This window comes from Anas acuta, chromosome 5 (genome assembly GCF_963932015.1).
Source record: "Anas acuta chromosome 5, bAnaAcu1.1, whole genome shotgun sequence".
NCBI lineage: Eukaryota > Metazoa > Chordata > Aves > Anseriformes > Anatidae > Anas > Anas acuta.
The window spans coordinates 3,998,992-4,025,623 of NC_088983.1; the positions used below are offsets into that span (position 1 = coordinate 3,998,992).

The 26,632-nt window shown below is 41.9% G+C and overlaps 2 protein-coding genes and 1 non-coding gene across 5 annotated transcripts in view; 2 read left to right on the forward strand and 1 right to left on the reverse strand.

Annotated features, from left to right (window-relative positions):
• WDHD1 (WD repeat and HMG-box DNA binding protein 1) overlaps positions 1-18,553 on the reverse strand; it is a 31,777-nt gene extending 13,224 nt beyond the window's left edge. Inside the window, exons 1-14 of the mRNA XM_068682326.1 lie at positions 18,434-18,553; positions 17,952-18,040; positions 16,347-16,458; positions 13,148-13,299; positions 10,854-10,965; positions 10,272-10,322; positions 8,234-8,329; positions 6,670-6,762; positions 5,631-5,737; positions 3,397-3,532; positions 2,663-2,858; positions 2,253-2,443; positions 1,480-1,664; positions 85-326 (exon numbers count right to left, since the gene is read on the reverse strand). Coding sequence (XP_068538427.1) covers positions 85-326; positions 1,480-1,664; positions 2,253-2,443; positions 2,663-2,858; positions 3,397-3,532; positions 5,631-5,737; positions 6,670-6,762; positions 8,234-8,329; positions 10,272-10,322; positions 10,854-10,965; positions 13,148-13,299; positions 16,347-16,458; positions 17,952-18,028 — 1,750 coding nt within the window. The 5' untranslated portion in view covers positions 18,029-18,040; positions 18,434-18,553. The remainder of the gene's footprint in view (positions 1-84; positions 327-1,479; positions 1,665-2,252; positions 2,444-2,662; positions 2,859-3,396; positions 3,533-5,630; positions 5,738-6,669; positions 6,763-8,233; positions 8,330-10,271; positions 10,323-10,853; positions 10,966-13,147; positions 13,300-16,346; positions 16,459-17,951; positions 18,041-18,433) is intronic.
• TRNAG-UCC (transfer RNA glycine (anticodon UCC)) lies at positions 4,732-4,803 on the forward strand. The gene has a single exon. It is a non-coding gene; the product is annotated as a tRNA-Gly (tRNA).
• SOCS4 (suppressor of cytokine signaling 4) lies at positions 18,531-26,632 on the forward strand. 3 transcript variants are annotated; one of them, XM_068682327.1, is made up of 3 exons: positions 18,531-18,670; positions 24,288-24,370; positions 24,815-26,632. In XM_068682327.1, exon 3 carries the CDS (start codon positions 24,912-24,914, stop codon positions 26,220-26,222), a length of 1,311 nt encoding a protein of 436 aa, XP_068538428.1. In that variant the 5' UTR covers positions 18,531-18,670; positions 24,288-24,370; positions 24,815-24,911; the 3' UTR covers positions 26,223-26,632. The 3 variants fall into 3 exon arrangements, with proteins under 3 accessions (XP_068538428.1, XP_068538430.1, XP_068538431.1); XM_068682330.1 differs by lacking the exon at positions 18,531-18,670 and adding an exon at positions 18,866-20,521; XM_068682329.1 differs by lacking the exon at positions 24,288-24,370 and having other exon boundaries at positions 18,536-18,670.

Sequence of the window (26,632 nt, forward strand, 5' to 3'; positions counted from 1 at the left end):
CACAAATTAACCAGTATTTGAAGCCAGTAACAGACAAGGATTGAAAGAAAGCATAGTTCAAAAAAGACAGAAGGGAGAAAATACCTCTGTGATAAATAACCATCAACTGCTCTCCATGTCCTGCCATGGCCACCACAGGACCTGGGAGACTGAAGATCTCTTTCTGAACTCCTCCAACTGTGAACAGACGAACCAGCAAGGCGCTGGTGGCACAAGCAGCCCAGCCCTGACCTAGACAGATAGCCTCAATATCTTCATCCTTTGGCATATCTACCGTCCACTCCTTGTTTGTATCCCACGAGCTAAAATGAATGCAGTGGAGCTTGCTAAAACAGAGACAAAGAACAGCAGTGAAGCATCACAAGAAGAAAAACACAATATCTGAAAATACATCATGTGTTTTATCTACAGCAATATATTATGTTTCTATCAGAGACCTAGAATATGTGACTGTCATTAGGAACTGCGTCATCCGACAGATTACAAGTGGTCATTTGCAAAGCTGTTTTTGTTTTTATTCAAGAACTGAAGAGCCTGCTCAGTCTCCAGCACTGCAGATTTACAGCCTCTAAAGCATGAAGCAGAGACACTTCAGAGGTCTGAGTGGCAATTTTTATATGGAAAGAGATAAGCATCTTGCTTAATTAACATTGCAAGAACTGAAGGTGTTCAGTAGCCCTGACAATCAGGCCTGATTATAAGCCTGTCACATTGTGATATCCTTCAGGAGCAAAAGATTAGGAACTTGGATTCTGCAATCTTAATGACTTAAAATTGTCTGCAACCCATTTACAGACACCACAGCTTTCAATAAATAACTCAAATGTTTACCTCATTTAGGAAAAAAATAATCATAGTCAGACAACCAATACATGGAAATAATACTCCTATAGATTAAATTTGCTTTTCAAGTTATCACAGTGTTGTATGTTCCCCAAAAAAGGCAGAAAGTTCTTCCTTCAACACATTTCCACAAAAACAAACAAACAAAAAACCCACACGATGTCTTTCTTAAATACAAGAGCAGAGTAGTCCAGCTGCTTGGAGTTTTCTACTATGGTTTCCTGAACTTGTGTTCTTCACATGGTAATTCTTCAGGTAGCTCCAAACATCTTTCCATAGCAACAGCATGAAAAGAAATAGCAGAGCCCTTACAATTTATCATTGATCTGAGCTGACTGAAGGACTATTGTGCATGTTTACAATTTCCTTTGAGCTAGCAATGCATGAACTTTCTAGTATATACACTTGAAAAACAGGATTTAGAGAAAAACCTCAGGAAACAAAATATATCCTTCAATACCTTGAAGGCTACAAGTGGGTGGGTGTGAAAAATCCTCCTCAAAAGCGGTCCCATAAATAAAAAAGCAAGATCAAAAGCCAAAAATCTCCAAAAAAAAGTGATAAAAGCTGAAATATAGGAAATATGCTAAATGTAATTCCATACTACGGGTTTGACAGAGCAAAGCCGTGACTTACCTTGCAAGTTCCTCTGTGCTTTCACAGGCTAGCAAAATAGCTTCGGTGGAGAGGTCAGCCATGGTGTGATTCAGAGAGTTGGGCAGGTGTGTTGCATGGTGTACAGAGGTATCATGAAATTCGATATCTATGGCATTGTCCTGCTCATCATTGTAGCAGCGAATGATGCCAACAGAATTCCAAACCTATTAAAAATAAATAAAAATCACAATAATAATAATCAAGCATGTTGACTGCCCTAGAACAGCCTCCTATAACCTCCTGTCTGAAACAATAGGTGACAGACCAAAGACTTGCAGAGTCATGGCTGGTAGTTTCTAAAACAGTTGAATTAGGCCAAAAATAATTTTATTCTCATTGCTTAACCAAATTTCTCTTTGCAAAATTAATCATTAACAACTTGCAGTTATAAAGAAATAATGGGTGATGGACAAAAAAGTCCTAAAAGGACAAAAGTATCCACAAGTTCCAAGCTGAAACGGAATTTCAAAACAGATTTGTTCAACTTCAGTAACTCAGGCACAAACTTTATTGCTTACTTTAGTCTTGAACCAAATATTTATTTTTACATCAAAAGCAACCTAAACGTATGGCATAAAATTATGCAGTCTGCATTAGCACAAAGCTACTTTTCACCATTTAGTTTACACTATGAAGTATTAAAAAAATACCAGACACATGCAGCTGGAAATGATTAGATTAAGACCCAGCAAAACCAGGAAAATGCTAACAAAGCAACTACATCTATGTGGCAGCACAGCCATGAGATTTACCATGAAACGATGCATGAGATGTGCAGGAGTGGAGCCAGACTGGAAAGGCTTTTGCCTGGGGGTTGGCAATGGCCCATCATAGAAATGCTGTTGTGTAGAAGATGCTGGCAAAGCTGGAAAGCCACCAGTCTGATCATCATCATCATCATCCTTAGCAAGAAGATTGGAATTAGCTTTTATCATCCCGATATCTAAAAATTTAAAACACAAAAATACATTTATGTATTACCTCTTCCCAGTATTATGGCAGAAAACAGGCAAAAAAAAAAAAAACACAGAACTAAAACAGTGAAGACTTGACCAGAAAAATAAAACAAAATACATTTGATTAGGGGATGCCAAGAGAGGATGCTAAGAGTTTGTCTCAATAACAACATTCTAGAGCTCTGGAGAATTAGTTCATTTTGTACCTAACGAGTTATCATCGTCATCAAGTATTGCCCGTCTCTGATGGCTTGCAGTTGGCATAAGGTCATCATCATCACCGTGATCTTCATTAGCTCCCGGGGTTGGGGAAGAGGGTGGCTCGATTGCATCTCCATTTAAATAGTCGTCATCGTCTCCATCAAAGAGATCATTGTAGTCTTTTGCCGCTGTACTGGCAACCTAGAACCATGTTAGCAATTATCATTATTTTTTCATTTAGCAGCTATTAATTATTGTTATTAATTATAATTGTTATTTAATCATGGTAATTCCTTCCAGTACCTAAAGGGAGCCTACAAGAAAGCTGGAGAGGGACTCTTTATCAGGGAGTGTAGTGATGGGACAAGGAGTAATGGCTTTTCAACTGAAAAAGGGTAAGTTTAGGTTAGATAAGAGGAAGAAATTCTTCATGTTGAGGGTGATAAGGCCCTGGCGCAGGCTGCCCTGAGGAGCTGTGGCTGCTCCATCCCTGGCAGTGCCCAAGGCCAGGTTGGATGGGGCTGGGGGCAGCCTGGGCTGGTGGCAGGGGCTGGGATTAGATGGGCTGTGAGGTCTCTGCCAACCCAAACCAGCCTGTGAGTCTGTGATTAAATCTTCCTTTGGACATGGAACTCAAGGAATGAATTAACAAACAAGAAGGAAATTTCAACACCCAATACAGAATGCTCAATATAATTTGATGGGTTAAATATTAAAGCTAATAATTGGCACTAATTACCTTGTCATTTGTTTTCTTCGCATCACCGATATCTTCCAACAACCCCAGATTTCCTTCAGTATCTGTATAAGCTATTTGCCTGTACTTGGGGTGCCATGCCAGTCCACAAATTGAGTAATTTTTCTCATGTTTTGTCCTGAAAAGAGTATGAAAATACTGGAATGTATTAAGCTTCTCAGGGCAGAAGCATTATTGTAAGCAGTGGTAATACTTGCTGGTATTAGAAAACAACATAATAAAATACATACACACGGTAAAATAATTCATAAGTTAAACTTCAGCATAAATAACTACTATAAAAAACACAGCAGGCCTTACTTCTCTGTGGAGGAAATTATTTAAGCTTTAGAATCAATCAGAATCATTTTCATAAAACAGCTCCTGATAGATGTAGAAAAGACAAAGTAATTCCCCAGCAGCCACACATTCCAAACCATCCAGCTATAAAACGAACACTCAGCTGCTTCTCTTGTACCAAACTGATGAGTTAGTCCTCCATCTTCTCCCTGCTTTATTCTCACAAAACAACCCTGCCATGAATCATTTACACGGTCTGTCTAATTCCTAACATATGCATTAGAGTAAAAATCATGTTTCTTACTCAAGATAATCAGTCACTGAAAGCCTCCCTTCTGTTCCTCCCTTTAGTTAACAGAGATGAAATGCCTTTTGGCTCTTTTTTTTGCCCAAAGGTGAGGACGGCTGACTCACTGTGTCAGTATTCCCCACACCCTTTAGAAGATGCCTCTTACTGCCAACAATCCTGGCGTTTGCAACCTGAGGAAGATTTATTTCCATTAAAACTATCCTTTAATCAATCAGAAGTAAAAACATTCCCATTGCACGCAGAACTAGACCACGGAATTTGAACACAAGCCCATATTCATGTCCATCCCCCGTTCTATTTCTAGGAACTTAACGTTTCCAGATTCTTTTAGCTGGGCAGAAAGAAAGCAACACATCGTATGAATCAGAACATATTTCTGTGCCTACCAGATATGGCAGGGCTATGCCACGTTTCTACCTGACAGTCATACTCTCCTGGCAGCTGCTTCGTGGTAGAGCGCAGGAATGATGTGGCAGCCCTCAAATTCCCGTCCGCACGTGACCTGAGCCATTAGTGCACCTCACCCGGGTTGCACAAGGTGATCTCCTCCTGCTCCCTTGCTCAAGTCTAGACTGAACAGTGGCCCTGTGTTGCAGCATCGCCCCGATCCCACAAATCCTGGCTTGCATCCCCTCTCCTGACACGGTCAGCGACCACCTCTGGGGCCAGCAGCGTGGGATTGCTCAGCCTGAGCTCTTAAGCACTGTCTCCTGCAGCCCTGCCAGCTGGCGTTGGTGGTATAGTGGTGAGCATAGCTGCCTTCCAAGCAGTTGACCCGGGTTCGATTCCCGGCCAACGCAGTTACATTTTGGGGCCCTGGGACCCCCAGAGCCCTGAGCATAGCCTCCCAGCCGGCTCCAGACTTATAGGGGGGTTGCGGCTCCAGCTGGAGGCACCCAACTTTATGGGGTCTGATGGGATTCATCCCGGGGAGCTCAGCTGGCTGAGGTCATCTCGAGATTCCTCTCGATTATTTTTCAATGGTCTTGGGAATCTGGAGGGATCCTTGTCCACTGGAAGCTGGCCAACGTTGCCCCAGTTTTCAAGAACGGAAAGAAAGGAGACCCTGGTAATTACAGGCCTGTCAGTCTCATGTCAGTGCCCGGTAAAATCATGGAGGTTATTCTAGGATTTACGGAAAGGCACATGAAAGACAACCTGGTCATTGGTCATCCCCAACACAGGTTGACAAAAGAAAAGTCCTGCTTAACGAACTTAATTTCACCTAGCTGACCAAGAGAAGCCAGTAGACGTGATCTTTTTGGATTTTAGCAAAGCTTTCAATACAGTCTCTCAAGGTACATTCCAGCCAAAATGTCCAGCACATGGTTAGACAAAACCATAATGTGATGGGTGAACAACTGGCTGATGGGTCAGGCTCAAAGGGTTAGAGCAAAAAGAGCTCCATCAGGCTGGTGGCCACTAGTTGGGTAAATTAAGAGGAGCTGTTGACTCCCTTGATAGTAGAGAGGCTTTGCCAAGAGATCTTGATGAATTAGAAGACTGGGCAATCACCAGCCACGTGAAGTTTAACAAGAGCAAGTGCCGGATTCTGCACAGAGATTTAACAAAATTCTATTTCAAGAAGCAGCATATGTTTAGGGAATTATGGAACAGCACTACGTACCTCTCTATGCACTCCTGGGTTTCCACCTTCCACACCACAATACTCCCATCCACACTTCCAGCTACCAGGTACTGCCCACAGGGAGACCAGGCCACGACATTCAAGGGCTAGGGAAAAAGAAAATTTAAATAAAAAGAAGTATTACCAATCCATACAGAGCATTCATATACTGAAGTATAAAGCAGACATTCTGGAAGGAAGAAATCTTAATCTTTAGCAAACCACATCCAGCCTCCCATACTAGAGCTGGCTGCAGGCAGTTCCCAGAAAAACCATTCCTTAAAGACAGTACACTTATTTTTCTCCTATAATATTTATCTTCTGTCACTAAAGGCTGCCATGAGGTCAAACAAACCCTGATTCTAGACATGCACACAGAAAGAGCATATTTTACAAACTTGGCGCTGAACAAAGCTTTTTTTTTTAAGCTTAATTAATAGAGCTTCAAAAATCAAAATCAAAGACTGTATTCCGTATCTTATTAACATTCCAGTTGTTATATATTCCAGTATAATTTCAAGTCACTGAAAAGTATTAATGCAGACTCTATATACCTAACAATTAACCAGCAAAGTTGTAGTTTCACACAAAGGTTTCCAGATAGATCATGAGGTCAAAAGCAAGAAGATGGCACAGTTAAGGCTATTGTGTAGCTAAATTTCAAGTTAATAAAGCAAACAAAGGGTATCTCTATTGTATAAAGAAATACTCCTGAGATTTTCCCCAAAATGCTATGCATTTAGAACAATTTGTGAAAACAGATATTCTTCGGCTTCACTCAGTGACTCACCAGTTGACTTTACAGACCTGGTGGGTTTTCACAAGATAAATAGGGGAACCAGAGCTACAAACATGTTTGACACTCCTCTAGTATTTCTTGCCTTGGTTTCCAACACAAAGTAACAGGATCAGAAATGAAAGGGTAACCAATCATTACCAAGAGGACAGGGAATAGAACCGTACTGTCCAGAAGATAACTTCAGGCAGAATAACACTTAAACTTTGAAAGATTTAGTAAGCAGCTAGTTTATGTACTTACCTGTGTGATGGAAGTATCTGATAGATCAAATTTATTATCCCAGGTTTCTCTTCTGTATAGTTTAACAACTTTGTCTACAGGAATTGCCAGCAACTGTTCCAAGGAAACAAGATTTAGGCAATTTAGAACAAATTATCTTCCAAGCAAAACATTCAAAGAACTAGCATAGCTCCTTCATTCCAAAGTATCACACTTGTGGCTGTCTAAGTATTTAACAGTTCTCTTAGCATCCTAGCAGTGCCAACTGAGAAAGAAAAGAACGCTACAGAAGTAATCTTGAATTACAAAGTTCTCCGATGCTTTCCATATGCAACACAGCAAATAATGGCTGTTTTCATTTCAATCTTCATTTCTTCCTGGCAGAAAACAGACGATAATGACAGCTGCAACTTAAGGTTAAAAGTTCTTATTCATGAACAGCTAACAAACACGCATAAATAGTTCAATGTTCTGAGCATAAGGCTTATGTTCTCCCTCCTTCTCCCTCCCCAAACTTTTTTTGATCAGGTTACAATTTCTCTATAAATCTTACCTGAATAGCTGATTCCTGAAATAGCTCATTTGGTATTTCACAAACCTACATAACATTACTGCCTGTTTACTTCTTGGGATATGGGTGTGGGTTTTTTTTATTTGTTTGGTTTTCTGTTTTTATGATTTCTAATAATCTGCTTTATAATAGATGCAAGGCAGCTTCCTACACTTCATGTGTGCACAAGCATACAAAGAAATAGAGATTATTCAAGTCAAAACTGTGAGAAAACACTGGAAAATACTCTTTTGACCCTGCGCATACTAGAATGTCAATAGTTTGGCAGAGCCTATTCATCCTTTATTATTGCAGCCAACAGGCCAGGACAGAAGCCACAAAGCAATTTTTCCCCAAATGGCCAACTCTTGCTCAATTCCCTGCCCTTTACTTCAAATATGGTGCAACATGCCTTGTTTCATGTGGGTTTGAATTTATCTGCTCCCTTCTCCCCTCCCCTTTGCACTTTAGATGCTGCAGGGGTATTCTAGGTTACCTGATACAAAGACATCCACACAGCGATGCAAACTTCTGTCCCCCAACCTATTTTGGTAAGTGATCTGCACATGACACTCTTGGAATGATTGAGGTTGGAAGGGACCTTAAAGATCATCTAGTCCCAACCTCTGTGCCATGGGTAGGGACATCTCCCACTAGATCAGAAACAACTTACTACATAGGATACATTTGCAGAGCAAGACTACTGATGCAACAAAATTTAAGCACAGCAAGTCAGAACTCTTTTGATGCTCTGCTGTGAACAATTAGATTGTTTACCTCATGTACAATCTTCTTTCCTGCGCAGCACAACATGATTCTTTAACATAGTTTTGGGCTGACAGCTGGACTGCTGGCAAACACAGCCTGGTATTTAAAGTAACCATTTCCAGGTTTGTTTTTCCTAAAAGTGAACTTCATCCCAAACATTTTCCTTAGTCCCTGGAGCTAGAATTTGCACTTGCCTGGATTGAATTCTACTGTACTCCCAAAGAGAAATGAAGGATTAAGATATGGCTGGAACAATCTGTCACTTACCTTCCCACTGCCAGGTTGCCAGCCAAGCCTGCATATCGATTTAGCATTTATCACATCATTACATTTCTGCAGCAGTAGCCAATTTGTCACGCATGTCTGAAAACAGAATATTCAAAAATGAGTTCTCTAATTCTGTGAAAACCTACTGTATTTTAAAGATTCCTGAAGAAGTGTGGAAAAAAACTAAAAGGAAACAAGATACACCATTTCTGGAACCAAAATAATTTCCTTCATCTGAATACAATGGTGCCTACCCTTTTAAAAAAAGAAAAGAAAAAAAAATGCTGCAAAATATTCTGCCAATGTAGACCTGAAAATATTTTTAACTACAATGCAACAACTTGTCAGAGAAATGAGACCAGAGAACAAGTGTTTTTAATGAAGTACAGAACATGAGCTCACATATATTTATGTTATAAAGAGAGATATCTAGCCAAACGGCATTTGTCAAATCCAGATTGACTGTAGGAAGGTGACACGCATCAGCCTGAATGTCACCAGAACAATACAAACATGAATGAATTGCCACGTTCTCGTATTACAGCACAGATGATATCCATCACTGTCACGGTCCCAGGACACAGCCTAATTGCCCCAAAAGGCACCCACTGTCAGACTAGAACACTGGATTTCATATTAGTAATATGGTTTTGTTTTAAGAAGTAGCAATTACAAGTGTGAAGTACATACCAAAGTGCAGTTATAGGAGTAATTCCACATGGATTCTTATTCCAATCAATAATGGCATTTACCAAAAATAATCCCACATACATGCAGAGCTGCTTTATTAACAGCGTTCACCTGAAACTCTTCTCAAGTTCCTTAGAGTGCAAGGCCAGCAGAGAAAATTATTTGCACAAATATTGCCAATCTGAGCCCAATTATTGTATTTCTAATAAATTATGTTCTTCAAACTGTGATTTACATCCCCCTCATGAGTAATTGTTCTGAAGTGGGTTTTTGTTGTTGTTCGGTTGTGTGGTTTTTTTTTTAAACAGAGAAGAATAGCAAGCCCGTTATCTTTTAGTAAGACTTTTACTCATTATAACATAGTCCTATTTCTACAAATAAAAAAGGTTGGTATGCACTAAGTCAAACTTTGAGTCCTTGGAAAACCAACTATGTGTGCCACAGAGAGCAAGAGAGATGAAAGCAATGCTGTGCACAAAAATCCCTATCAAAGAAAAATGGGCATCGCTTCACCAATCTTGGCATGTGAAAACCAAACCTCCTCCTAATATCAAATCAAAGTAACCATGTTCACATGATCAAGACTAACTACCCAGAAGGTTCATAGAAGAAGATGCTGCGTAGCATCTCTGAACATGATTTCACCCTCACTGGTCAGTCTTCAATCCTGAAAATTATTCAGTATTTCATAGGGAGCACAGGAAAAATAAATAGAAACAAAATATGTCTAGACAAGTGTTTATTAGCATAAAAATTTCTTTCTTAACCCTGAAAGCAACTAGCTGAAATTCTGAAACCATGGTAGCCCACCTTGTGGCAGGGGGTTGGAACTGGACGATCTTTAAGGTCCCTTCCAACCCAAACCATTCTATGATTCTATGAACCAAGAAATATGATGGTTAATTGCTACTTTCACGTGAAGGGTAATTTTCAAATACACTGAGGACGAAATACACAATTTTGACCAATGAAGAAACATCAACAAAGGAAATTAGGGATACCACAGGCAGAAATAACAGCCCACAGCTACCCAGGCAGTATTTCACACTCAGGCTTGGAATTTCTCCCAGAAATAGGTAGAAGTATTCTATAAAGTACTGTCAAACTTCTTCCTAAGAAAAATGAATTCTCCATTCACCATCTCTTCTTTCAGGAGTTCCAATGCATAGCTCCCCTTTTATTTGCAAATTAATTTTATATATAAACTTTTTTTTTTTGCAAATACTGTCAGCAGTTACTGATGACATATCAAAGATTTATTCCAGCAGGATGATTTTAGTCTAGTTCTTTTTGTTGTCTGTGAAGTCCCTGCTTTCTTATAAAACAACTTGAAAGGCAGGCCTCTTACCTGATCTTCAATTTTCCATACTCTGACAGTGCCATCGCAGCTTGCTGATGCCTGTGAAAGAGAAATTAAATAAATACAATAAATTAAATAATAATAAAATAAATATTAAAGACATTGATAAATTAATGCCACAATATATATTAAAAAAACTACAACCAATGCTACAGACATATAATACATAAGTAGTTTGAAAAAGAAAGTCTTCCAGTTTAAACCATTTTAAGACTTAAAGCTTTCTAATGGAAATGTAAATCATCTTGATAAAACCAGTCAACTCCAAGATACTGGAATTACAAAAAAGGCTCAAAACTAATCTTAAATTACTTTAGTGAAATACCTTTCCACCTCTAAAATCAGATTGGCAATAGATTCCAGAAGAACATAGACGGTAATTGAGTGGGAAAGCAAAGACCGAGCTCCCCTGGGAGGCAACAAATTCTCACACATTCCATCAGCAGTAGTCAGCTGAAATTAAGTAGTCTTATGTCCCCGCTCACTGCTGTTTTACTCCAAAAATAACTCCCCCCTCCCATGGAGAAGGAAATTCAAAGAAGAAAGTAAACAAGTTGTTTTTGTTTTTACCAGATAAACATCCCTGGGGTCAAAAGACAGGCTTAGAACAGGAGCATCGTGTCCTCGGAACGTTTTCTGCTTGCTGCTGTCAGTCACCTCCACAACTTTGACCATAAAGTCACTGTAAATCATAATGGCACAGTTGTAAGATTATCAACGTTGGTATCAACAGTGACAGAGTATTTGTTTACAGCTACAAAAATTAAATCGGACACTAACTATCTTTTGGGGAAGTTGTAACTCTTGACACTATGATCCAAGGGAAAATGAGAATCTCGAGGCTTACTACAAGAGGAGCAAGGTTACATCACCAGATCATTTTTGTTTAAATCAAAGTTCATAAAATACGGTTACTCTCTGAAGAGGATATTACATATACACAGACCACAAATCTGTTGAATATTATATTCAATGAGACTAAGTAAAAACCTGTGCTTAGTACTTGTTAAGCCAGTTTTCTGGTATCTGTCTGTTAAATGGGACCTATATTCATCATCATTCTCTTGGCCAAAAAAGATAGCACAAAATATTTTATTTTTTAAAGTTTTTAACAGGATTAATAAGACCATTTATTGCATCAGATATCATAATTTCTTTTTTTTTTTTTTTCCTTTTTCAACTTTACTCCCCTTTCCAAAATTACAGACATAACTGCAGTTTAATTCAAAAAATCAATGCCAATAACTTCTAAGCCAAAGAGCTGCCATGACAATCTTTTGGTACTACTCCCTGTCATACTTCACTGCAACATTTTCAAAGAGGAATTTGGGGCTCTGTAGGGTTAGTCATTACCTCAACTACACACAGAATTGCAACCTTTGTTTTGTCTAATACCTAAATGCTAGCCAAACAGTCATAAAAAGAAGTCTATAAACTCCATTGTGAGACAACTGAAGTAATGTTGTCTCTTAAATAAGGCAAAGAAACGTGAAAGAAAATGCAGGCAGTAAGATAGCTTTTGCTTATTTAAGAAGCCACAGAACTATTTTTCAAACAGTTTAAGTGAATTTTGGCAGCCACCTCGACGTTAAACTTATACAAATCTAAGTTTACAGACTTCATGTAATAATGGAGCAATCTGTGACAAGTAAAGGCTGCATTCTTAGCTGCATTCCCTCATATCCCAGATGTCACCTCCTTCATGCCTAACAGAAGACCTCATCAAGGGGTGACCTCAGTTTCACAAGTTCTTTTTCCTAACGAGAGGACCCTGGTCAGGCTGCAGAAGGACTGGCTTTTTGTAAAAGTTTTTAGAAACAGAAAGAGGGTGTTGTCTGCTTAATCTCTCTAATCAAACTCAGATCCTGGGGCAGAGCTGTTCCCTCAGAGACGAGCACTGGCAAAGAGCCCAAATTCATGATCTCTGTCGGATTTAGAGATTAGAACAGTTACTGTCCCCAGCTGTCCAGTCGCCCAGTTTTGGTGGAGCTCCCGTGTCTGCTCTGCAGCTGCCAGAATTTACAGTCCAGCATAATGATCCAAATTGCTTTCTAGTTCAATTCATGCTTAGAGGAGGCAGGCTGCAGATGTAATGTTCTGCCATCTCTGCTGTAGGAATGCAGGACAAATTCCAGCAGAGAAGCAAGCAGGCAGCCTGGGTTAGCTAGAGTACCTAAAGAGCTCACCAAATCCAATTAAGAACCACCTGAGCTGTAAATAAATGAACAAGAATGTTGCCTGCTTGCTATTTTGCCATCTCTGTCAAAGGACTGGCATATATTGCATAATTTCTTAGGGCAGCATGTTTGCTTTTAACTAAACTATGCATTTAATCCCCCTCAGGGGAGTCTTGCAACTGTCATTTGTTATCATTTGGCAGAAGGGGGATGATACTGATGCCAGAGAATGACTCAAAGCTCTCGTGCAAATCAGAACCCAGCTAACTTTTGCATGTGCATATACATTTGCAGCACCATGATCCCAAAGAGTCAAGACATTATCCTTAGCATACACTAACAAAATCCTCGATGCTGCAATGAGATCCATATGGGTGAACACTTACGATTATGCATTTATAAGACTGAAAACTGAAAACACTCAAGGCTCCTGAAGAGAAAGAATGATTTCACAACACCACATTTCCACTTGAAACTATTCGGTGGATCAAATATCTCTCAGAAAATTTTTTCCTAACAGCCCTTTTCATTCTTTCCCCCGCCACCACCGTTCCTGGAAGGCATTTTGCATTACTTTAAAACCCTCAGCCGTACGTGGATTAATAATCTCATTGGCAAAATCGCCATGTGAGGAAGTTTCTGGACCTTGAATGATAGCAATCTTCTTCCTTATCAAGCACAGATTACCTAGATCCAGCAGCAATTTTGGTACCATCACTGTTAAAGACGACATGGTTTGCGTTCATGGTGAAACGAGTGAGGATGCCATCAGGAGCTCCTTCAGGAAACGTATGTATCTGAACAGTGTTGTTTGATGCTGCTGTGATCAGTCTTCCATTCTTAAAAACAAACAAAAAAACATTTGTTAGTGAAACCGTGTTCATGCCCAAGGAGCCAAAAATGCCCTGATGTTCCCAATGTTTGGGCAGATTAACTTTAGTAGCTCCAAAAGACATCAAGAGTAGCAGAGAAATAATCTAACTTGTATTTCTTCCACACAAAAATAAAGAGAAACACAGTAACTTCTTAAGATACTTTATCACTTAAACCAAACTATTACAAGATAATAAAATTATTCTTTGTTTCAATATACTAGAAACTGCTAGATTTAATACCAAGTTGTTGTGCTAGGCTAAAAATCCATGACATTAATTACATGGCAATTTATTCCATCAAGACATTCCCCACCTGTATATTTACTAAAATAATGAATTCTCAGAAAAGTCACAAATGAATTTCAAAGAACTGTCTGACCTTCTTCAGGTAGATAGAAAAAATAAATCTTTTTATATAGGAGAGAGTGCCTCTTAGAACAGGAGGAATCTTGCATCCTGTTTAGATTAATATGCTACATCATCAGGAGAGGGCATCCTTGGACCAAACTTGCCAGTTAAATGCCACTAGGGAAATACGAGAAATTTATGAACTACAGCTTTGTCCTTTGCAGAAACAGAAGGCAGATGTCATCAAAAAATGATTCCAAAACAAAAGAAATTATCCTATACTTAGAACAGCAGTATATCTTCTTAAAGTGAGAATACTATTCCTCACTTGGATGCAGCAATAAATTTTTGAAATACATAGAGAAATGCTGCATTTCCTTTTTTTATAAAAAAAAAAAGGAAGAAAAAAAAAGAAAAGCAGCCCAAATTTATAGTAAAAATCACAAAGAAAAAGAAAGCAACAGCCAGTAGTAAATAACTTGAGAAAGAGATCAGATTTATTACTTATTACAAACCAGTGCCCCATAAAAGTGTCTTTAATGAAGCATATTTTTGAAATAAAACCTCCTGAAGTTTTAAAAAGGATTCATAATCTCATTGTTTAAAAATAAATCCCTCAAAACTATAATTCTTTTCCCATAAGCTAAGAGCACAGAACTGTTCCAACTGCTGTCCAAAAATTGAAAACAAGAGGGCACTTCTTAACTGTGAGGGTGACAGAGCACTGGAACAGGTTGCCCAGAGAGGTTGTGGAGTCTCCTTCTCTGGAGATATTCAAAACCTGCCTGGATGCCATCCTGTGCAAGGTGATCCTGCTGGGCAGGGGGTTGGACCAGATGATCTTCAGATGACCAGATGACCTCCCAACCTTAGCCTTTCTGTGATTTCTCCCTCCTGTATTAATTAATAATTTTTACAGTTTCTGGCACTGATTTGCTAAGAGAACCCATTCAAATCACCTCACTTGGTGTGTGAAAAGATAAGCAGCATGACGAAGACCAACAGCAAAACACTACAAAGCAATGGTGAAAACAGATGTTACAGGTATTGAGCATGATACATAAGTTATATCAAAAGGCATGTAAGAAACAGAAGAAAGATTATTGTTCTGAATATAGTTTCAAATTAATATATCTGTATGAATTCTCATCTATTTCACCTTTTATATTCCTCTCCAAATATCACATATAGTTGAAAAACAATTTTAAAAATATCCTCTATGACTGCAAAGTTAACTCGACAATATCTGAAGAAGAGATGTAAACATCTGGAATTCCTCTCTTCTTCTACAATTGCCATAAAGACAACATTTTGGACCTTCTGTTATTAATGTAATATAAGAATAATTGCACACAAGAGAATAGCTGTGAGAATTCTCAAGCTAAATAAATAAAATAGAAAAAAAAAAGATTTGTTTTCTATTATACAAATTGATATAGATGGATTATTTGCCTTCTTACTTACAAATAATCCCTGTTTCAAGATATACCACAAGGAGCTGCCTTAACATTAAAATAAACAGAGCAGGTTGTACTACAAATGCCAGAACAAGTCAGTCAGGTGACAGAAATACCTCTAATCAGCATTCTCAGAAATTATTACTAATTACTGTTAAGCAGGAATCCTGTTCTCCTCTGACTTGGGGTGGAGAGCAAGGGAGAAACAAAATGTCAGAAGCACATTTTGGCCTACAAGCAATTTTGAGAACTAAATATCAACTATTAAAATCAAACAAATAAAAAGTATTACCAGAGCATTAGCAGGCACTGACTCCATGAAGTAATTCTTGATTAATATAGATTATAACTCCTTGCTTGGGTATTAAAATAGGTCCACACAAAACTACTTCCTGGCTTACCTATTTTCACATAACCTTCCTCCCCCTGTTAGCACCACTTCAGAGCCTCTGAGATTGGAAGGGCAAGAGTAGGAATCAGCTGCAGCTACAGGCTGTTGGTAAAACGTTCATTCCCTCAGCACTGAAGAACTGAGCTGTCACTGAAAAACGCTTTTCCTAACCCTTGATGATTACATATTATGCTGGGAAACTTTTTGCAACTAACATTGTGCAAAACCACTGAAACAGTCTACAAAGTTCACTGCATAATTAGTTTAATCTGCTGGGTTTGTTTTTCAAAAAGGAGATCAAAGTCAGAAATAAGTATAACTGACTGTGAAGCGAGAGGAGTAAGAAAAACTAGTATTATGGTATTTTAGTATAAGGAATAATTCCTCTTCAAGCCTGTATGGGATGAAGTGAGTTGTCAGGAGTATTTGTTTATATAAAATACTTAGTTAAAATATTCTGTAGACACATTCAGTGAAGTTTTCTGTTTGAAAAGTATTTTTTTCAACACTGCTTTAACATTTTCACTTAGACACAAAGGCAGAATGTGGACATAGGCTCAAATTTAAACAAAATCTGATTAAACACTATTCAACGTTGTTTTCCATATATTGGCACAAAGGCAAAGATCTACATATTTAACCTCCATCAGACTGAAATGTGCTATGCACAATATTATTCCTGCCTTTTTCTGTGTATTATCTCAATGTATGCATAATGTTACATATGTGAGCAGTATCTTAACAGCCTCAGCAGTCATGTTACGTATCAACATCAGCATGACAGAACTTAACTCGAGTTCTGTTAACTACGATACCTTTAGAGCACATGAATAGGCCTTCTCTCCAACATTAATGGACTTCGGATCATCATCATCCAGGTTCTCCCAAATCCTAACATCTCCATCACTGCCACAAGTTACAATGCAGCTGTTCAAAGACAAGGATTTGTTAACATTCAGGTACAGAAAGGACAGCCACTCTGACTTTCAATCCCAGAATGAAAATGTTACTGAAGTGTTTGTTTTTTAACTGAAACACAATACATATTACGTTATTCACTGAATGCCATGATTAATAAACATAGAAAAAAAATGCAGGACCATAACAGAGTACCTGAGTCTGGTTAGGCCTAGCCCCCATTGAACTCACCCTTACATATTTTAAGTCAATCTAGACTATTTTTTTTTTCAAAGGACTTAATTAGTACTGATTTCACTTTGGGCTGGGCATTTAATTGTTTCTTCAGCCTTGAAAATTTACTTTACAGCTAATTACAAAGCTGAGGCCAAAGCAAGGGCGCTAACACACACCCTTGACTGAAGTGAACCAAGCTTAACATGTTCCAGGCCTACAGAGTTCTTAAAAATAGTTGACATAGGATTCAATTGTCAAGGCTACTAGAGTTAGCTTTCACAATTTTAAAGCAATAAACAATAACCTGAAGTACAAAGCAAATATGTAAACGTTTGCATAGGATTTTTAATTACTTTCTGAATCTATAATCAAGCTTTGTATTCTTTTTTTTTTCCCAGATGCAGTCCCCCAAAAAATCTAATTAAACAGTAAAGTATTACAAAGTCAGTAGAGAAACTGTGATGTTACTCTCCTGGCGCTGTTCTATAAGGTTTGCAAGCAACACTGCATTGATATTGAAAATATTGACATTGGAGGGTCCAGCAGTACTGGACCAGTGGTCTTCAGCAGTGATGTCTGTTTTTTTGTTGTTGTGGTGGTGCCTTTTTTTTTTTTTTATTATATCTGCATTTTGATGGAAGATACTTAAATCTTAACTCTATGCAAACAAGACTTTGTGGTTGGAGGGGGAGGTTGTTATCAGACTACCCCTACAGTCCTCTTTGTAGCAAGCCTAATGACCTAAAGAAAGGGATAAGATAATTTGCATTTAAACCATAATCAATATGTAAGATTTAGACTGTAAATTCATTTGAGATGGCTTGTATTCTAGCTTACCTTTTATTTTTAATCAAAAAACAGGTAACAACAAACATTCAGTTTTTATTTATGCACGCAAGAACTAGTGTAAGTAGAACAAGAAAGAATAGCAAGCCAGTATTGGATTTCTTCTGCTATAGTTTTAATTTCTTGTTGGATATATAAACATATTTTCTCCAACATACGCATGTATGTATATATATAATGTAAATATATATATATATATGTCTTATATAAAAGTTATGTCTATTGCTTCAAAATTTAGGGCATCAAAAGATGCGTCTTATAGTCAGTTCTCAACAAAGGCAAATAAAGGGTTTGCCAGACCATGCCAGGCCATAAATCCATCTGTCCAGCACCATAACCACCAGCAGCTGGTACAGATACTCCTGAGGAATCAGCAGACAGAAAATATAATCCCCTGGATTAGATTTTATCCCCCCTCTCCAGGAGTTAGGTTAAATTACCTCCCGGTGTCATCGAAGCAAACATCCGTGTGGCCCTCCGTGTGGCCATAGCGCATGGGTTTTTGGGCAGAAGGCATCTTTGCTGTCACCTGTGGATAAAAAGGAGAGAAATACAATAATTAAAATTAAAAAATAGAGAGGGTGAAAGAGCTCTGCATGGCAGGGCAAGGTTAGAGGTGATGGCAACCCCCACACACGGGGGCTGGAACCACGCAGAGCCCAGCCACACGGCCTAAGCAGCTCAGCCCTCCCTGCTCCTAAACACCCCCAAATCCGAAGAGTTTCGGCCAAAAACGAGCCACGAAGGAAAAAGGGAAGGGGGAAAATCAAACGAGGGGGACCTCAGGGGACGGGTGCGCGGGGCCTGAACTCGGAAATCTCAACGAGAAGGGGCCGCGGGGAGCCCCATGGGGGCGAGGGGAAGGGGAGGGGAAGGCTGGGGACCGCGTTCTCCCCTCATCCCCCACCGCCTCCCCGCTCACCACAGCGGGCCCCGGCCGCCCTGTTGGAGCCTTCCCGCGCTGGGCTCTCGGTGCCCGCCCCAGGGGCCGGCCCGGAGCCCGTCAGGCCCGGGGCGGAGCTGGGTTTAACGGGGGCCGGCCCGGCTCGGCCGCCACACGCAGGATGGCGGCGGCTGTGGGAGAGGCTGGGGCCGCTCGGAGGAGGAGGAGGAGGCGGCTGAGGGGATCCGGCGGGTGAAGGAGCCGGGACGGAGCCGGGTGAGGGGCGAGCATCGGGCAGGGTGGGCGCAGGGGAGAGCCGTGAGGGGTGGGCAGGGCCCGGCTGCTGCCTGAGGGGACGCGGCGAGGTCGGGCGTGAGGGAACCGGCACCAGCGGCCTTCATCCTCCTCCTCTTCCTCATCTCCTCCTCATCCACCTCCTCCTCCTTCCTCTCCTTCTCCTCAGACCCCCCAGGCCTCCGCCTGAACAGCCCCGGTAGTCTCGTCCTACCCGGTTGCCTCCCTCCCCTTAAAAAAAAAAAAAGGGTATTTTGGCCCCAAAACGCAGACCGGCTGGCTGAGGTGGGGGGCAGGTAAACGCGGGGTGCTGGAAGCGTGACCCTCCCGCTACCAAAAACTGGCTTTATGCTTCTCGATGCACCAATAATTCAGTTTTTCTGAGGGAAATCAGTGTGCCAGGTACCCGGCTCTTCACCATCCAAATCCTGCGTGTCCATCGCAAGCCCTTCAGGAGCTGTAGGAACCCTCCGTCGAGGCAAAATCCTAAAAATAAACGAAATATCACCGGCTGCTCCCTGCGGGGAGAGCACCCCACAAAGCCTGCAGGACCGAACCCGCCTGGAGATCCTGGAATTAGGGGATTATTCCCTACGGACAGCTGCTGTGACGCTGGTGCCAAATGTGGTGAAGTAGGTAGCGAGGCACGGCATGAAGCTTTTCCAGGCTGGGAAACAGAAGCCAGGCATCCTTTTTTATTATTATTATTATTATTTCTTAAAGGACAAAACATTACAGCTCGGCATACCCGAAGTAAGAAGAAGAAAAAAAAAAAAAAGGGCTCTCTATTTTTCCTTAATGCAACTTTAATGTTCTGGCCCAATTTATTCCAGCTTCTAAGAAAATTTGCTCCCAGGCAAAAACCTTTTATCTTCAGTTTTAGTCTGGAGCGGATCTATCAGTGGTCGGGGTGAGCAGCGTGATTTATTTATGTTGGAAATGTGCTCGGGCTCTTTATACCACTCACATTGTTGGTGCTTTCATGAATGAGTAAGACAGTAGGCAGGCTCTTATTTTTTTTTTTATCAATATGCCCAGATTTCATTATTATTAAGCCTTGTGGAAGCTGTGTGGAGACATGTTTTCCATGGGTGTATCCTGACATATTTCAGTAAATCGTGATTTCTGGTGAGGATAATGTGTTCTAGCACAGTGATTCGAGCTGAACCGCTTATCAGATGAGTGGGAAGAGCGAGCTATTCTTACAGCAGCCTCCCTGCAAGCTTCTGGGGCTGAGACGAAGGCACGCCAACTGTGTTATTATGTTTTTTAATTATTTATTTCGCTTGGCAGAAAGTCTCATGCGAGCTGCACCTGGAATATTTTACAATGCAAAAGCTGTTACAAGTCCGAGCGTAGCGTAATCCTCCGGAGGTGCTACCAAGGGAGCACAGGCACCGGCGCTAAGTCCTGTTGGAAGAGGCAAGGTGTCAAGTGTGAGGTTATTCTTTAAATCCGGGTCGGAAACCAAAGCTTCAGCTTTCTGAGGAGGTGTAGCCGCTTGAGAGGGCAGCGGCAGGGCGGGAGCTGCTGGGCTCACCTCCTGGGTTTCTGGGTGGAGCGCGACGTGTCGGTCACGGGCCATAAAGCTGTTACTGATTTAGTGCTGGAGAGGCGGCTGCGCTCGGTGAGCCGCTCCTGCCGCCTGCAAGCAGGGCGCTGCTACAGCGGGAGGTACGAGAGGTCCTCAGCACCTGCCTCTAAAACCTCTTCCACATCCCAGGAGGGAATAAGAGAGCTTAATTTGGGGTTAAACTGGGCATCGCTGCCTGCCCTTTTCTTCCTGGAGCTCCGGAGATATGCAGACCCTATAATAATCAAGTATATTTCCAGGTAAGAAGTACTGCAGACTGTTTTTATCTTTTCAGATTATCATTTTTAAGCCAGGAGAATTGAGCCTCAGTGTTATCCTTAACAGGTCGGGCTTTTTTTCCAAAAGGAGTCAATAACAGCCCGGCTTCAGTGGAAGGTCAGGTTTTAAAATGGGATCTCGTAGCCAAAATCTAATTGGGCGAAAGTAATGAAAACAGCATGTGACCGGTGAGAAATTTTTTTTTAATGACTTCTACGTAAGCTGAAAGGAAAAGGGACGGGTACTCCAATTTATTACAACTTAATTCCTCCCTCTTGGGGTTTTATCAGGGCTAGAAGAGTATCAACTGCTGTAACAATACCAAAATTGATTTCATTTTGTGTGCACGAATCTCCCCTTGTTAAACAAGGGGCTTGCTCCAGTGATGCTTTGGCTTTTGTGTGCTTGAACAGAAAACCTCAGGAGTGCTTTCTTGTTAGGAGGGCCGTTCAGGAGGTCGTCCCCAGAGCTGGTGGGACCTCCATCCTTGGAGGCTTGCAGGATGTGGAAGGCTTCCAGCAGGAGGCTGGGCTGGCAGCCCTGGGCGTCCATTTCACCCAGCGCCTGGGGGCATCGTGCTGCTCTGTTTCTTCTTTACACAGAAACCAAAGCAGCTTGACAGAAAGGACCTGGGGGCTCTGCGCTAGAGGCTGAGGACAAAAATATCTGGTTAAAGCAATTCAGTATTTATTGGGGGGGGTGAAGTCTGTCAACACTCGTGGTTCTGATTCTGCTCTCGGAGTTCCTGGGTGTTTTGCAGCTGATTTGAACAGACATCTGGCGAGTCTTATCGCAGTTGTCCATGGCATTTTACCTCTGGCTAGGAGGTGATATTTGTATTGCCTCAGAATAGCTGCTAGGTACTACGCGTAGTTCAGGCTTGAAGTTTGAGTGTCTGGGCATGGGTGCTGGAAGGAAAACGCATCGGGAGCAGACGGCTGCCCCATCCCCCTCCGAAGCTCGCTGTGGACGGAGCAAAGAGGCATTTCGTGCTCAGGAGCTGTGCCCGTGGTGAAAACAACAACAGAAACCACCCCGCTCCCTGCCTGTCCTCGGGGACTGTGAGCCGTGGCAGCGCTGGATAACCTTGAACTGCAAGCCGGATCCTGTGGCCTGATGTGAACTCTGTTTATCCCCGCACGCTGCTTTCCCCCTGCCATTTGTTTAGAGTTTCAACGTAAGGGTTTTGTCAAATCCTTCTGCTTCTAACATGCCTGAGGTGTCCCCGCTTAGAAGAAAGCTTCTGCAGGCAGAGGGCTGCTCATGTCTGTGTCGTTACCTACCAGCGCCTGTCTCTTCGCTTCGTTGCAGCAGGGAAGATCTCAGACCTGACGTCCGTAAGCTGTGCGCTGCACGACTTCTCCATTTAGTGCTGCCTGCAGGGAAAAGTCCGCTCTGTGTTCCCTGGGTTTTATTCTCCCTTTTTTTATTCTCTTGCTCTTTGAGTTGTGTGCAGCCATTAATGGATGTAGGGGACGTCGTATTTTCCTCGCGGGTCTGCAGCACGAGGGAAGATTGGTTTAGGTGCATAGCGTGCAGTGGGGATACAGCCCCAGATGCCTCGCCGTCCTTTGTGTCTTTCTACCCACATTATTTTTGGTCCCCATGCTGCAGGCAGGGCTCTGAATCACGGATTGGGGAAAGTCTGAAGGATGACCCCTCGCTGGAGCACAGGACACCAGGATTTGGGCATCCACCGTCCTTTTTGGTAGGGGATGCTTCAGGATGCAGCTTGCAGCAGAGCTGGGAACAGCAGCTTTACCTCCTAGGTTACACATTGAGCACTTTACTCTTCCTTCGCAATTTCAGCTTCGAGCCTGCCTTTTGTAGGACAACATCCCCTTTTTTTTCACGTGCTCCACGCTCTTCCCACGGGTGTAGCAATTACTCCCGTGACGTGGCAGGGTTGGCACCTCGCTCCCAGCAGCCTCCAAACCCCCGGGAACAGCTTTCTGTGCTGCTGGCTAATGGGGCATGTCTTAAAACATCATGTGCTGCCTCCTCGCTTGGCGTTTCAGGGTCCAGATACCACTAATGGTACACAACAGGAGAAAGGCAGGGAGGGGAACGCGGCTTTACAGCCAAACACAACGGCAACCCAGATAGAAAGGACACCAAGAACTGAAGTTCTTGCAGTTGCAAGGCCGTGCTGTCACGTTGGGGGATATCGGGCCTTCTCAGCACTTTGGGGGTTTGCACATTTTGCAGTTTTTAATTAAAAGCCTGTATTCTGCCTATTCCTACCCCTTATAAGGGCTGGATGTGCAGAATGAGATAATTGAAGGTTTCAGAAGCAATTACAAACTGTCATACCCTATTTTTTAAGTACTTGACTTTGTACCCTAAATGCTATCTCTCCTTCCAATTAAAAATCCCTTATACATAGCTAATGAAACTTACCACAGGCTGAATTTTGTTTTTCAGCAGTTATTTCAGATTATCACCAGGGCGAATGAGATGGGGGGATATTGTTGGGGTTTTTTGTTGTTTTTTTAATCATCGTGGAGAAAATTCACTGCTCCAGAAGCAATTTTAAGCTTCTGGATGACCAAATGTAAATGTTTCAAAAGCAGTCACTGAACCCTGGTCTAAATAAAAGACGTTTGGGTCTCAAATACTGCCTTTCTCCTCTCAGTATTGCATCTGCAATGTTTTCACCAAAAAGTTGTGTGCAAAATCTTGGGAGAAGAAAGTGATCTTTAATATTTGGTGGTTTGTAATTGCCTGGACCCCGTTCCCTGACTCCCCTTAGTTGCAGGGAGGTATTGCTCATCTCCATGGCTCTAATGCTAGATTTTTCCACATATTTGCAGTGTTTTTACTTTTCTTACCCTCCTTCCACATTTTTTTCATCTCTTTTCTTTTCCCCACCTTTCCCTCCCTTTCCCTTCCCCCCCTCAGGTTTGTGGCTTGTGAATAACGAACGCAATGTCAAAAATTCCTTGGTGAAAGTTACATCTGGGATGCATTTGGTCCACATATTGCATGTAAGCCCTTGGCACGGCAGCCTTAGTCTTTTACTGAAAGCAGAGGCTGGACCTCAGCCTGCTCAGCCCCTCGGGGACTGCAGGGAGATTGTGTCATGCTGCCTAATCCTAATGATGAGAATGGATTGAATGGAGAGAGGAAGTGGATGCCCTTCGCTTTTCCTGCTTAGTATTTACCACGTCAATTAGTTCATAAAAAAACAAAAACACCACCACAAAACAGTGGAAGAAAGGAGCTGGATCTACTTTTGGTGCAAAAAGTGTGATGGTACGTGATGGAAAGCCTTTCTGCCATGCCCTGGGAGGGCGTAGCATGCAGAGCATATTGCTCTCTGTGTACCTTGAAAAAAAATCCCTGCTCTACTTTCAACTGAGTAATCAAAAGAGGAATTTTTGATTTTTTTTCTCAAAGTGCAGCATTCAGAAGGAAATCTCTTATCTGTTTGAGAATTCAATGCGCTTTTGGAAACAAAAGAGAATTAAATCAGCAACCGTGGGTCTCAGAGCAGCGCTGATTTTAATAATGTAAACTTTCTTCTCTAATGAGTAATAAGCAGTTCCATCTTTCATGGCCTTTTAAAATTGCTTTTAGTAAGGGACTGGATTTGTTTTAATCCTTTTCAGTATGTAAAGCCCCAGATATTTCAATCCCTTAGGGGCTCAGTATTTTCCAGCTCCGTTTTAAAAGGCAGAGGGAAAACAGCTTTCAGAAATTGACAGAATCTGTGACTGATATAGTTTATTTTTTTTTTTTACCCAGAAAGTGACCCAGAAGTGTCAGTTAAGAATAAGATCTCTGGCATCCCACCCCGTGGATTAGCAGCAAACAGGCGTATCATCTAGGTACAGTAGCTCTTTGTACTCTGACCTACTTGTTTCTGCTCTGGCTTGTTCCTTCTTGAAAGGTTATTTGGAAGAGATGCAGAACTTGCTCAATAAACAGCCGAAGCAGTGCCACCTGCCACGTGAAAGGCTTCATTTTGAAACGGACCCTAGTGAAGGAGGAGTGCCAACGCCCAAAACTTTCTGCTCTGCTTCGTAGTCAGAATGGGTGCTCTAAAAACGCACCGGATGGTTTGCTCTGGAGGAAACTTCTGATAAGAAAGGGTTAAGAGAGCCGTGTCTGGGATCAGGGTGGTGTTTGTGGAGTGCTCTCAAGAATTCAGCTTGATCTTTATTATACGTGGCTAGCAATTAATGGTTCCTGTTGTCGTGTGTACACGGGCATCGGTCTTGTGTCATGTGCGTGCGAAGCCGTTAACCTCTCTGCCTTCTCTTTTTCCTCAGGTACTTTCAGAAGGTGCCTCAAAGAAGCTTCCTCGCGTGGAAAACCCTACGAGGAAACAGTGCGTTTTCTGGAAACTCGCGGAGCAAAGCTCTCAAAATGGCAGACAATAAGGACAGTAACGTTAAAAACGCAGATGTCAGACCCAAAAGCAGCCGGAGCAGAAGCGCGGACAGAAAGGATGGTTACGTGTGGAGCGGGAAGAAGCTCTCCTGGTCAAAAAAGAGCGAGCACTGTTCTGATGCTGAAACTGCAAGCTCTGTAGGAAGATCAGGGTCTAATTTAAAGAGCCAGGAGAGGAAATACAGCTGCTCCTCTATCGAGCTGGATCTAGATCGCTCCTGTGGTCACAGGTTTTTGGGCCGCTCTCTCAAACAGAAATTGCAGGATGCCGTGGGTCAGTGCTTTCCCATAAAGAACTGCAGCAGTCGGCACGCCTCAGGGCTCCAGTCGAAAAGGAAAATTCATATCAGTGAACTCATGCTAGATAAGTGTCCTTTCCCTCCGCGCTCAGAGCTCGCTTTTCGGTGGCACCTGATTAAAAGGCATACAGCCCCCATCAGCCAAAAGGCGGATGACTGGATAATCGCTGATTTATCCCAGAACGAGGAGAAGGAGGATCACCTGCGAGATGACGAGGTAGCCAACGGGGGAACGGAGTCTCCCTCCCAGTCCTGTGAGCTTCCCGATGGCATTTCCTCCAGGGGGGACTCGAGGTCTGAGCTGGTGCTGGGTAAGGTGGTACGGAGCAGCAAAGAGGAGAGCGACATGGACTCCGACGACGAAGTTATTACGCTGTGCACAAGCTCTAGGAAAAGAAACAAGCCCAAATGGGAAACCGACGACGAGCTGTTCCGGATGGAAACGCCCCCAAAATACCACACGCAGATCGATTACGTCCACTGCCTGGTCCCAGACCTTCTTCAGATCAACAACAACCCCTGCTACTGGGGAGTCATGGATAAATACGCCGCCGAAGCGCTGCTGGAAGGCAAGCCGGAGGGAACATTTCTGTTACGAGATTCTGCCCAAGAAGACTATTTGTTTTCGGTGAGCTTCAGGCGCTACAGCCGCTCCCTCCACGCGCGGATAGAGCAGTGGAATCACAACTTCAGCTTCGATGCCCACGATCCGTGCGTCTTCCACTCTCCGGACATCACGGGACTCCTAGAGCACTACAAAGATCCGAGCTCCTGTATGTTCTTTGAACCTCTTCTGTCCACTCCGTTAAACAGGACCTTTCCTTTTTCTCTCCAACATATATGTAGAACAGTTATTTGCAACTGTACCACTTACGACGGCATCGATGCACTTCCTATTCCTCCGTCAGTGAAGCTGTATTTGAAGGAATATCACTACAAATCGAAAGTTAGAGTACTCAGGATTGATGTGCCAGAGCAGCAAAGCTAGAAAATATTTTTATGAAAGAATGAAATTGTCTCTCAACAGATCAATTTGTGTTCAGTCTTTCCTCCTTTTAAGTTCCTTAATGTCATTTTGACTTTTTTTCCCCTTCTTCTGCAGATTATTTACAACCCAAACTAGCCTCTGTGTAAGGCTTTTTTATCCAGACGTACTTTGAGTCTTCCCGAGTCTCTTTTTAGAAATGGTATTCGTTGTGGGCTTTCGGTACTGTTCCCCAACTAGAGTTTTATGGAATTTCAGGTAGGCTTTCTGGTATTTCTATAGGTGGATAGTCTTTAGATCTAAAAACCTTAAAAAATCAGTTTTGAACTTGATCTGTCTTTTATATTGTAATTTACATATGTTGCTGAGATGTTTGAAATAATGCACATTAACTAAAGATTGACTCATCTCTA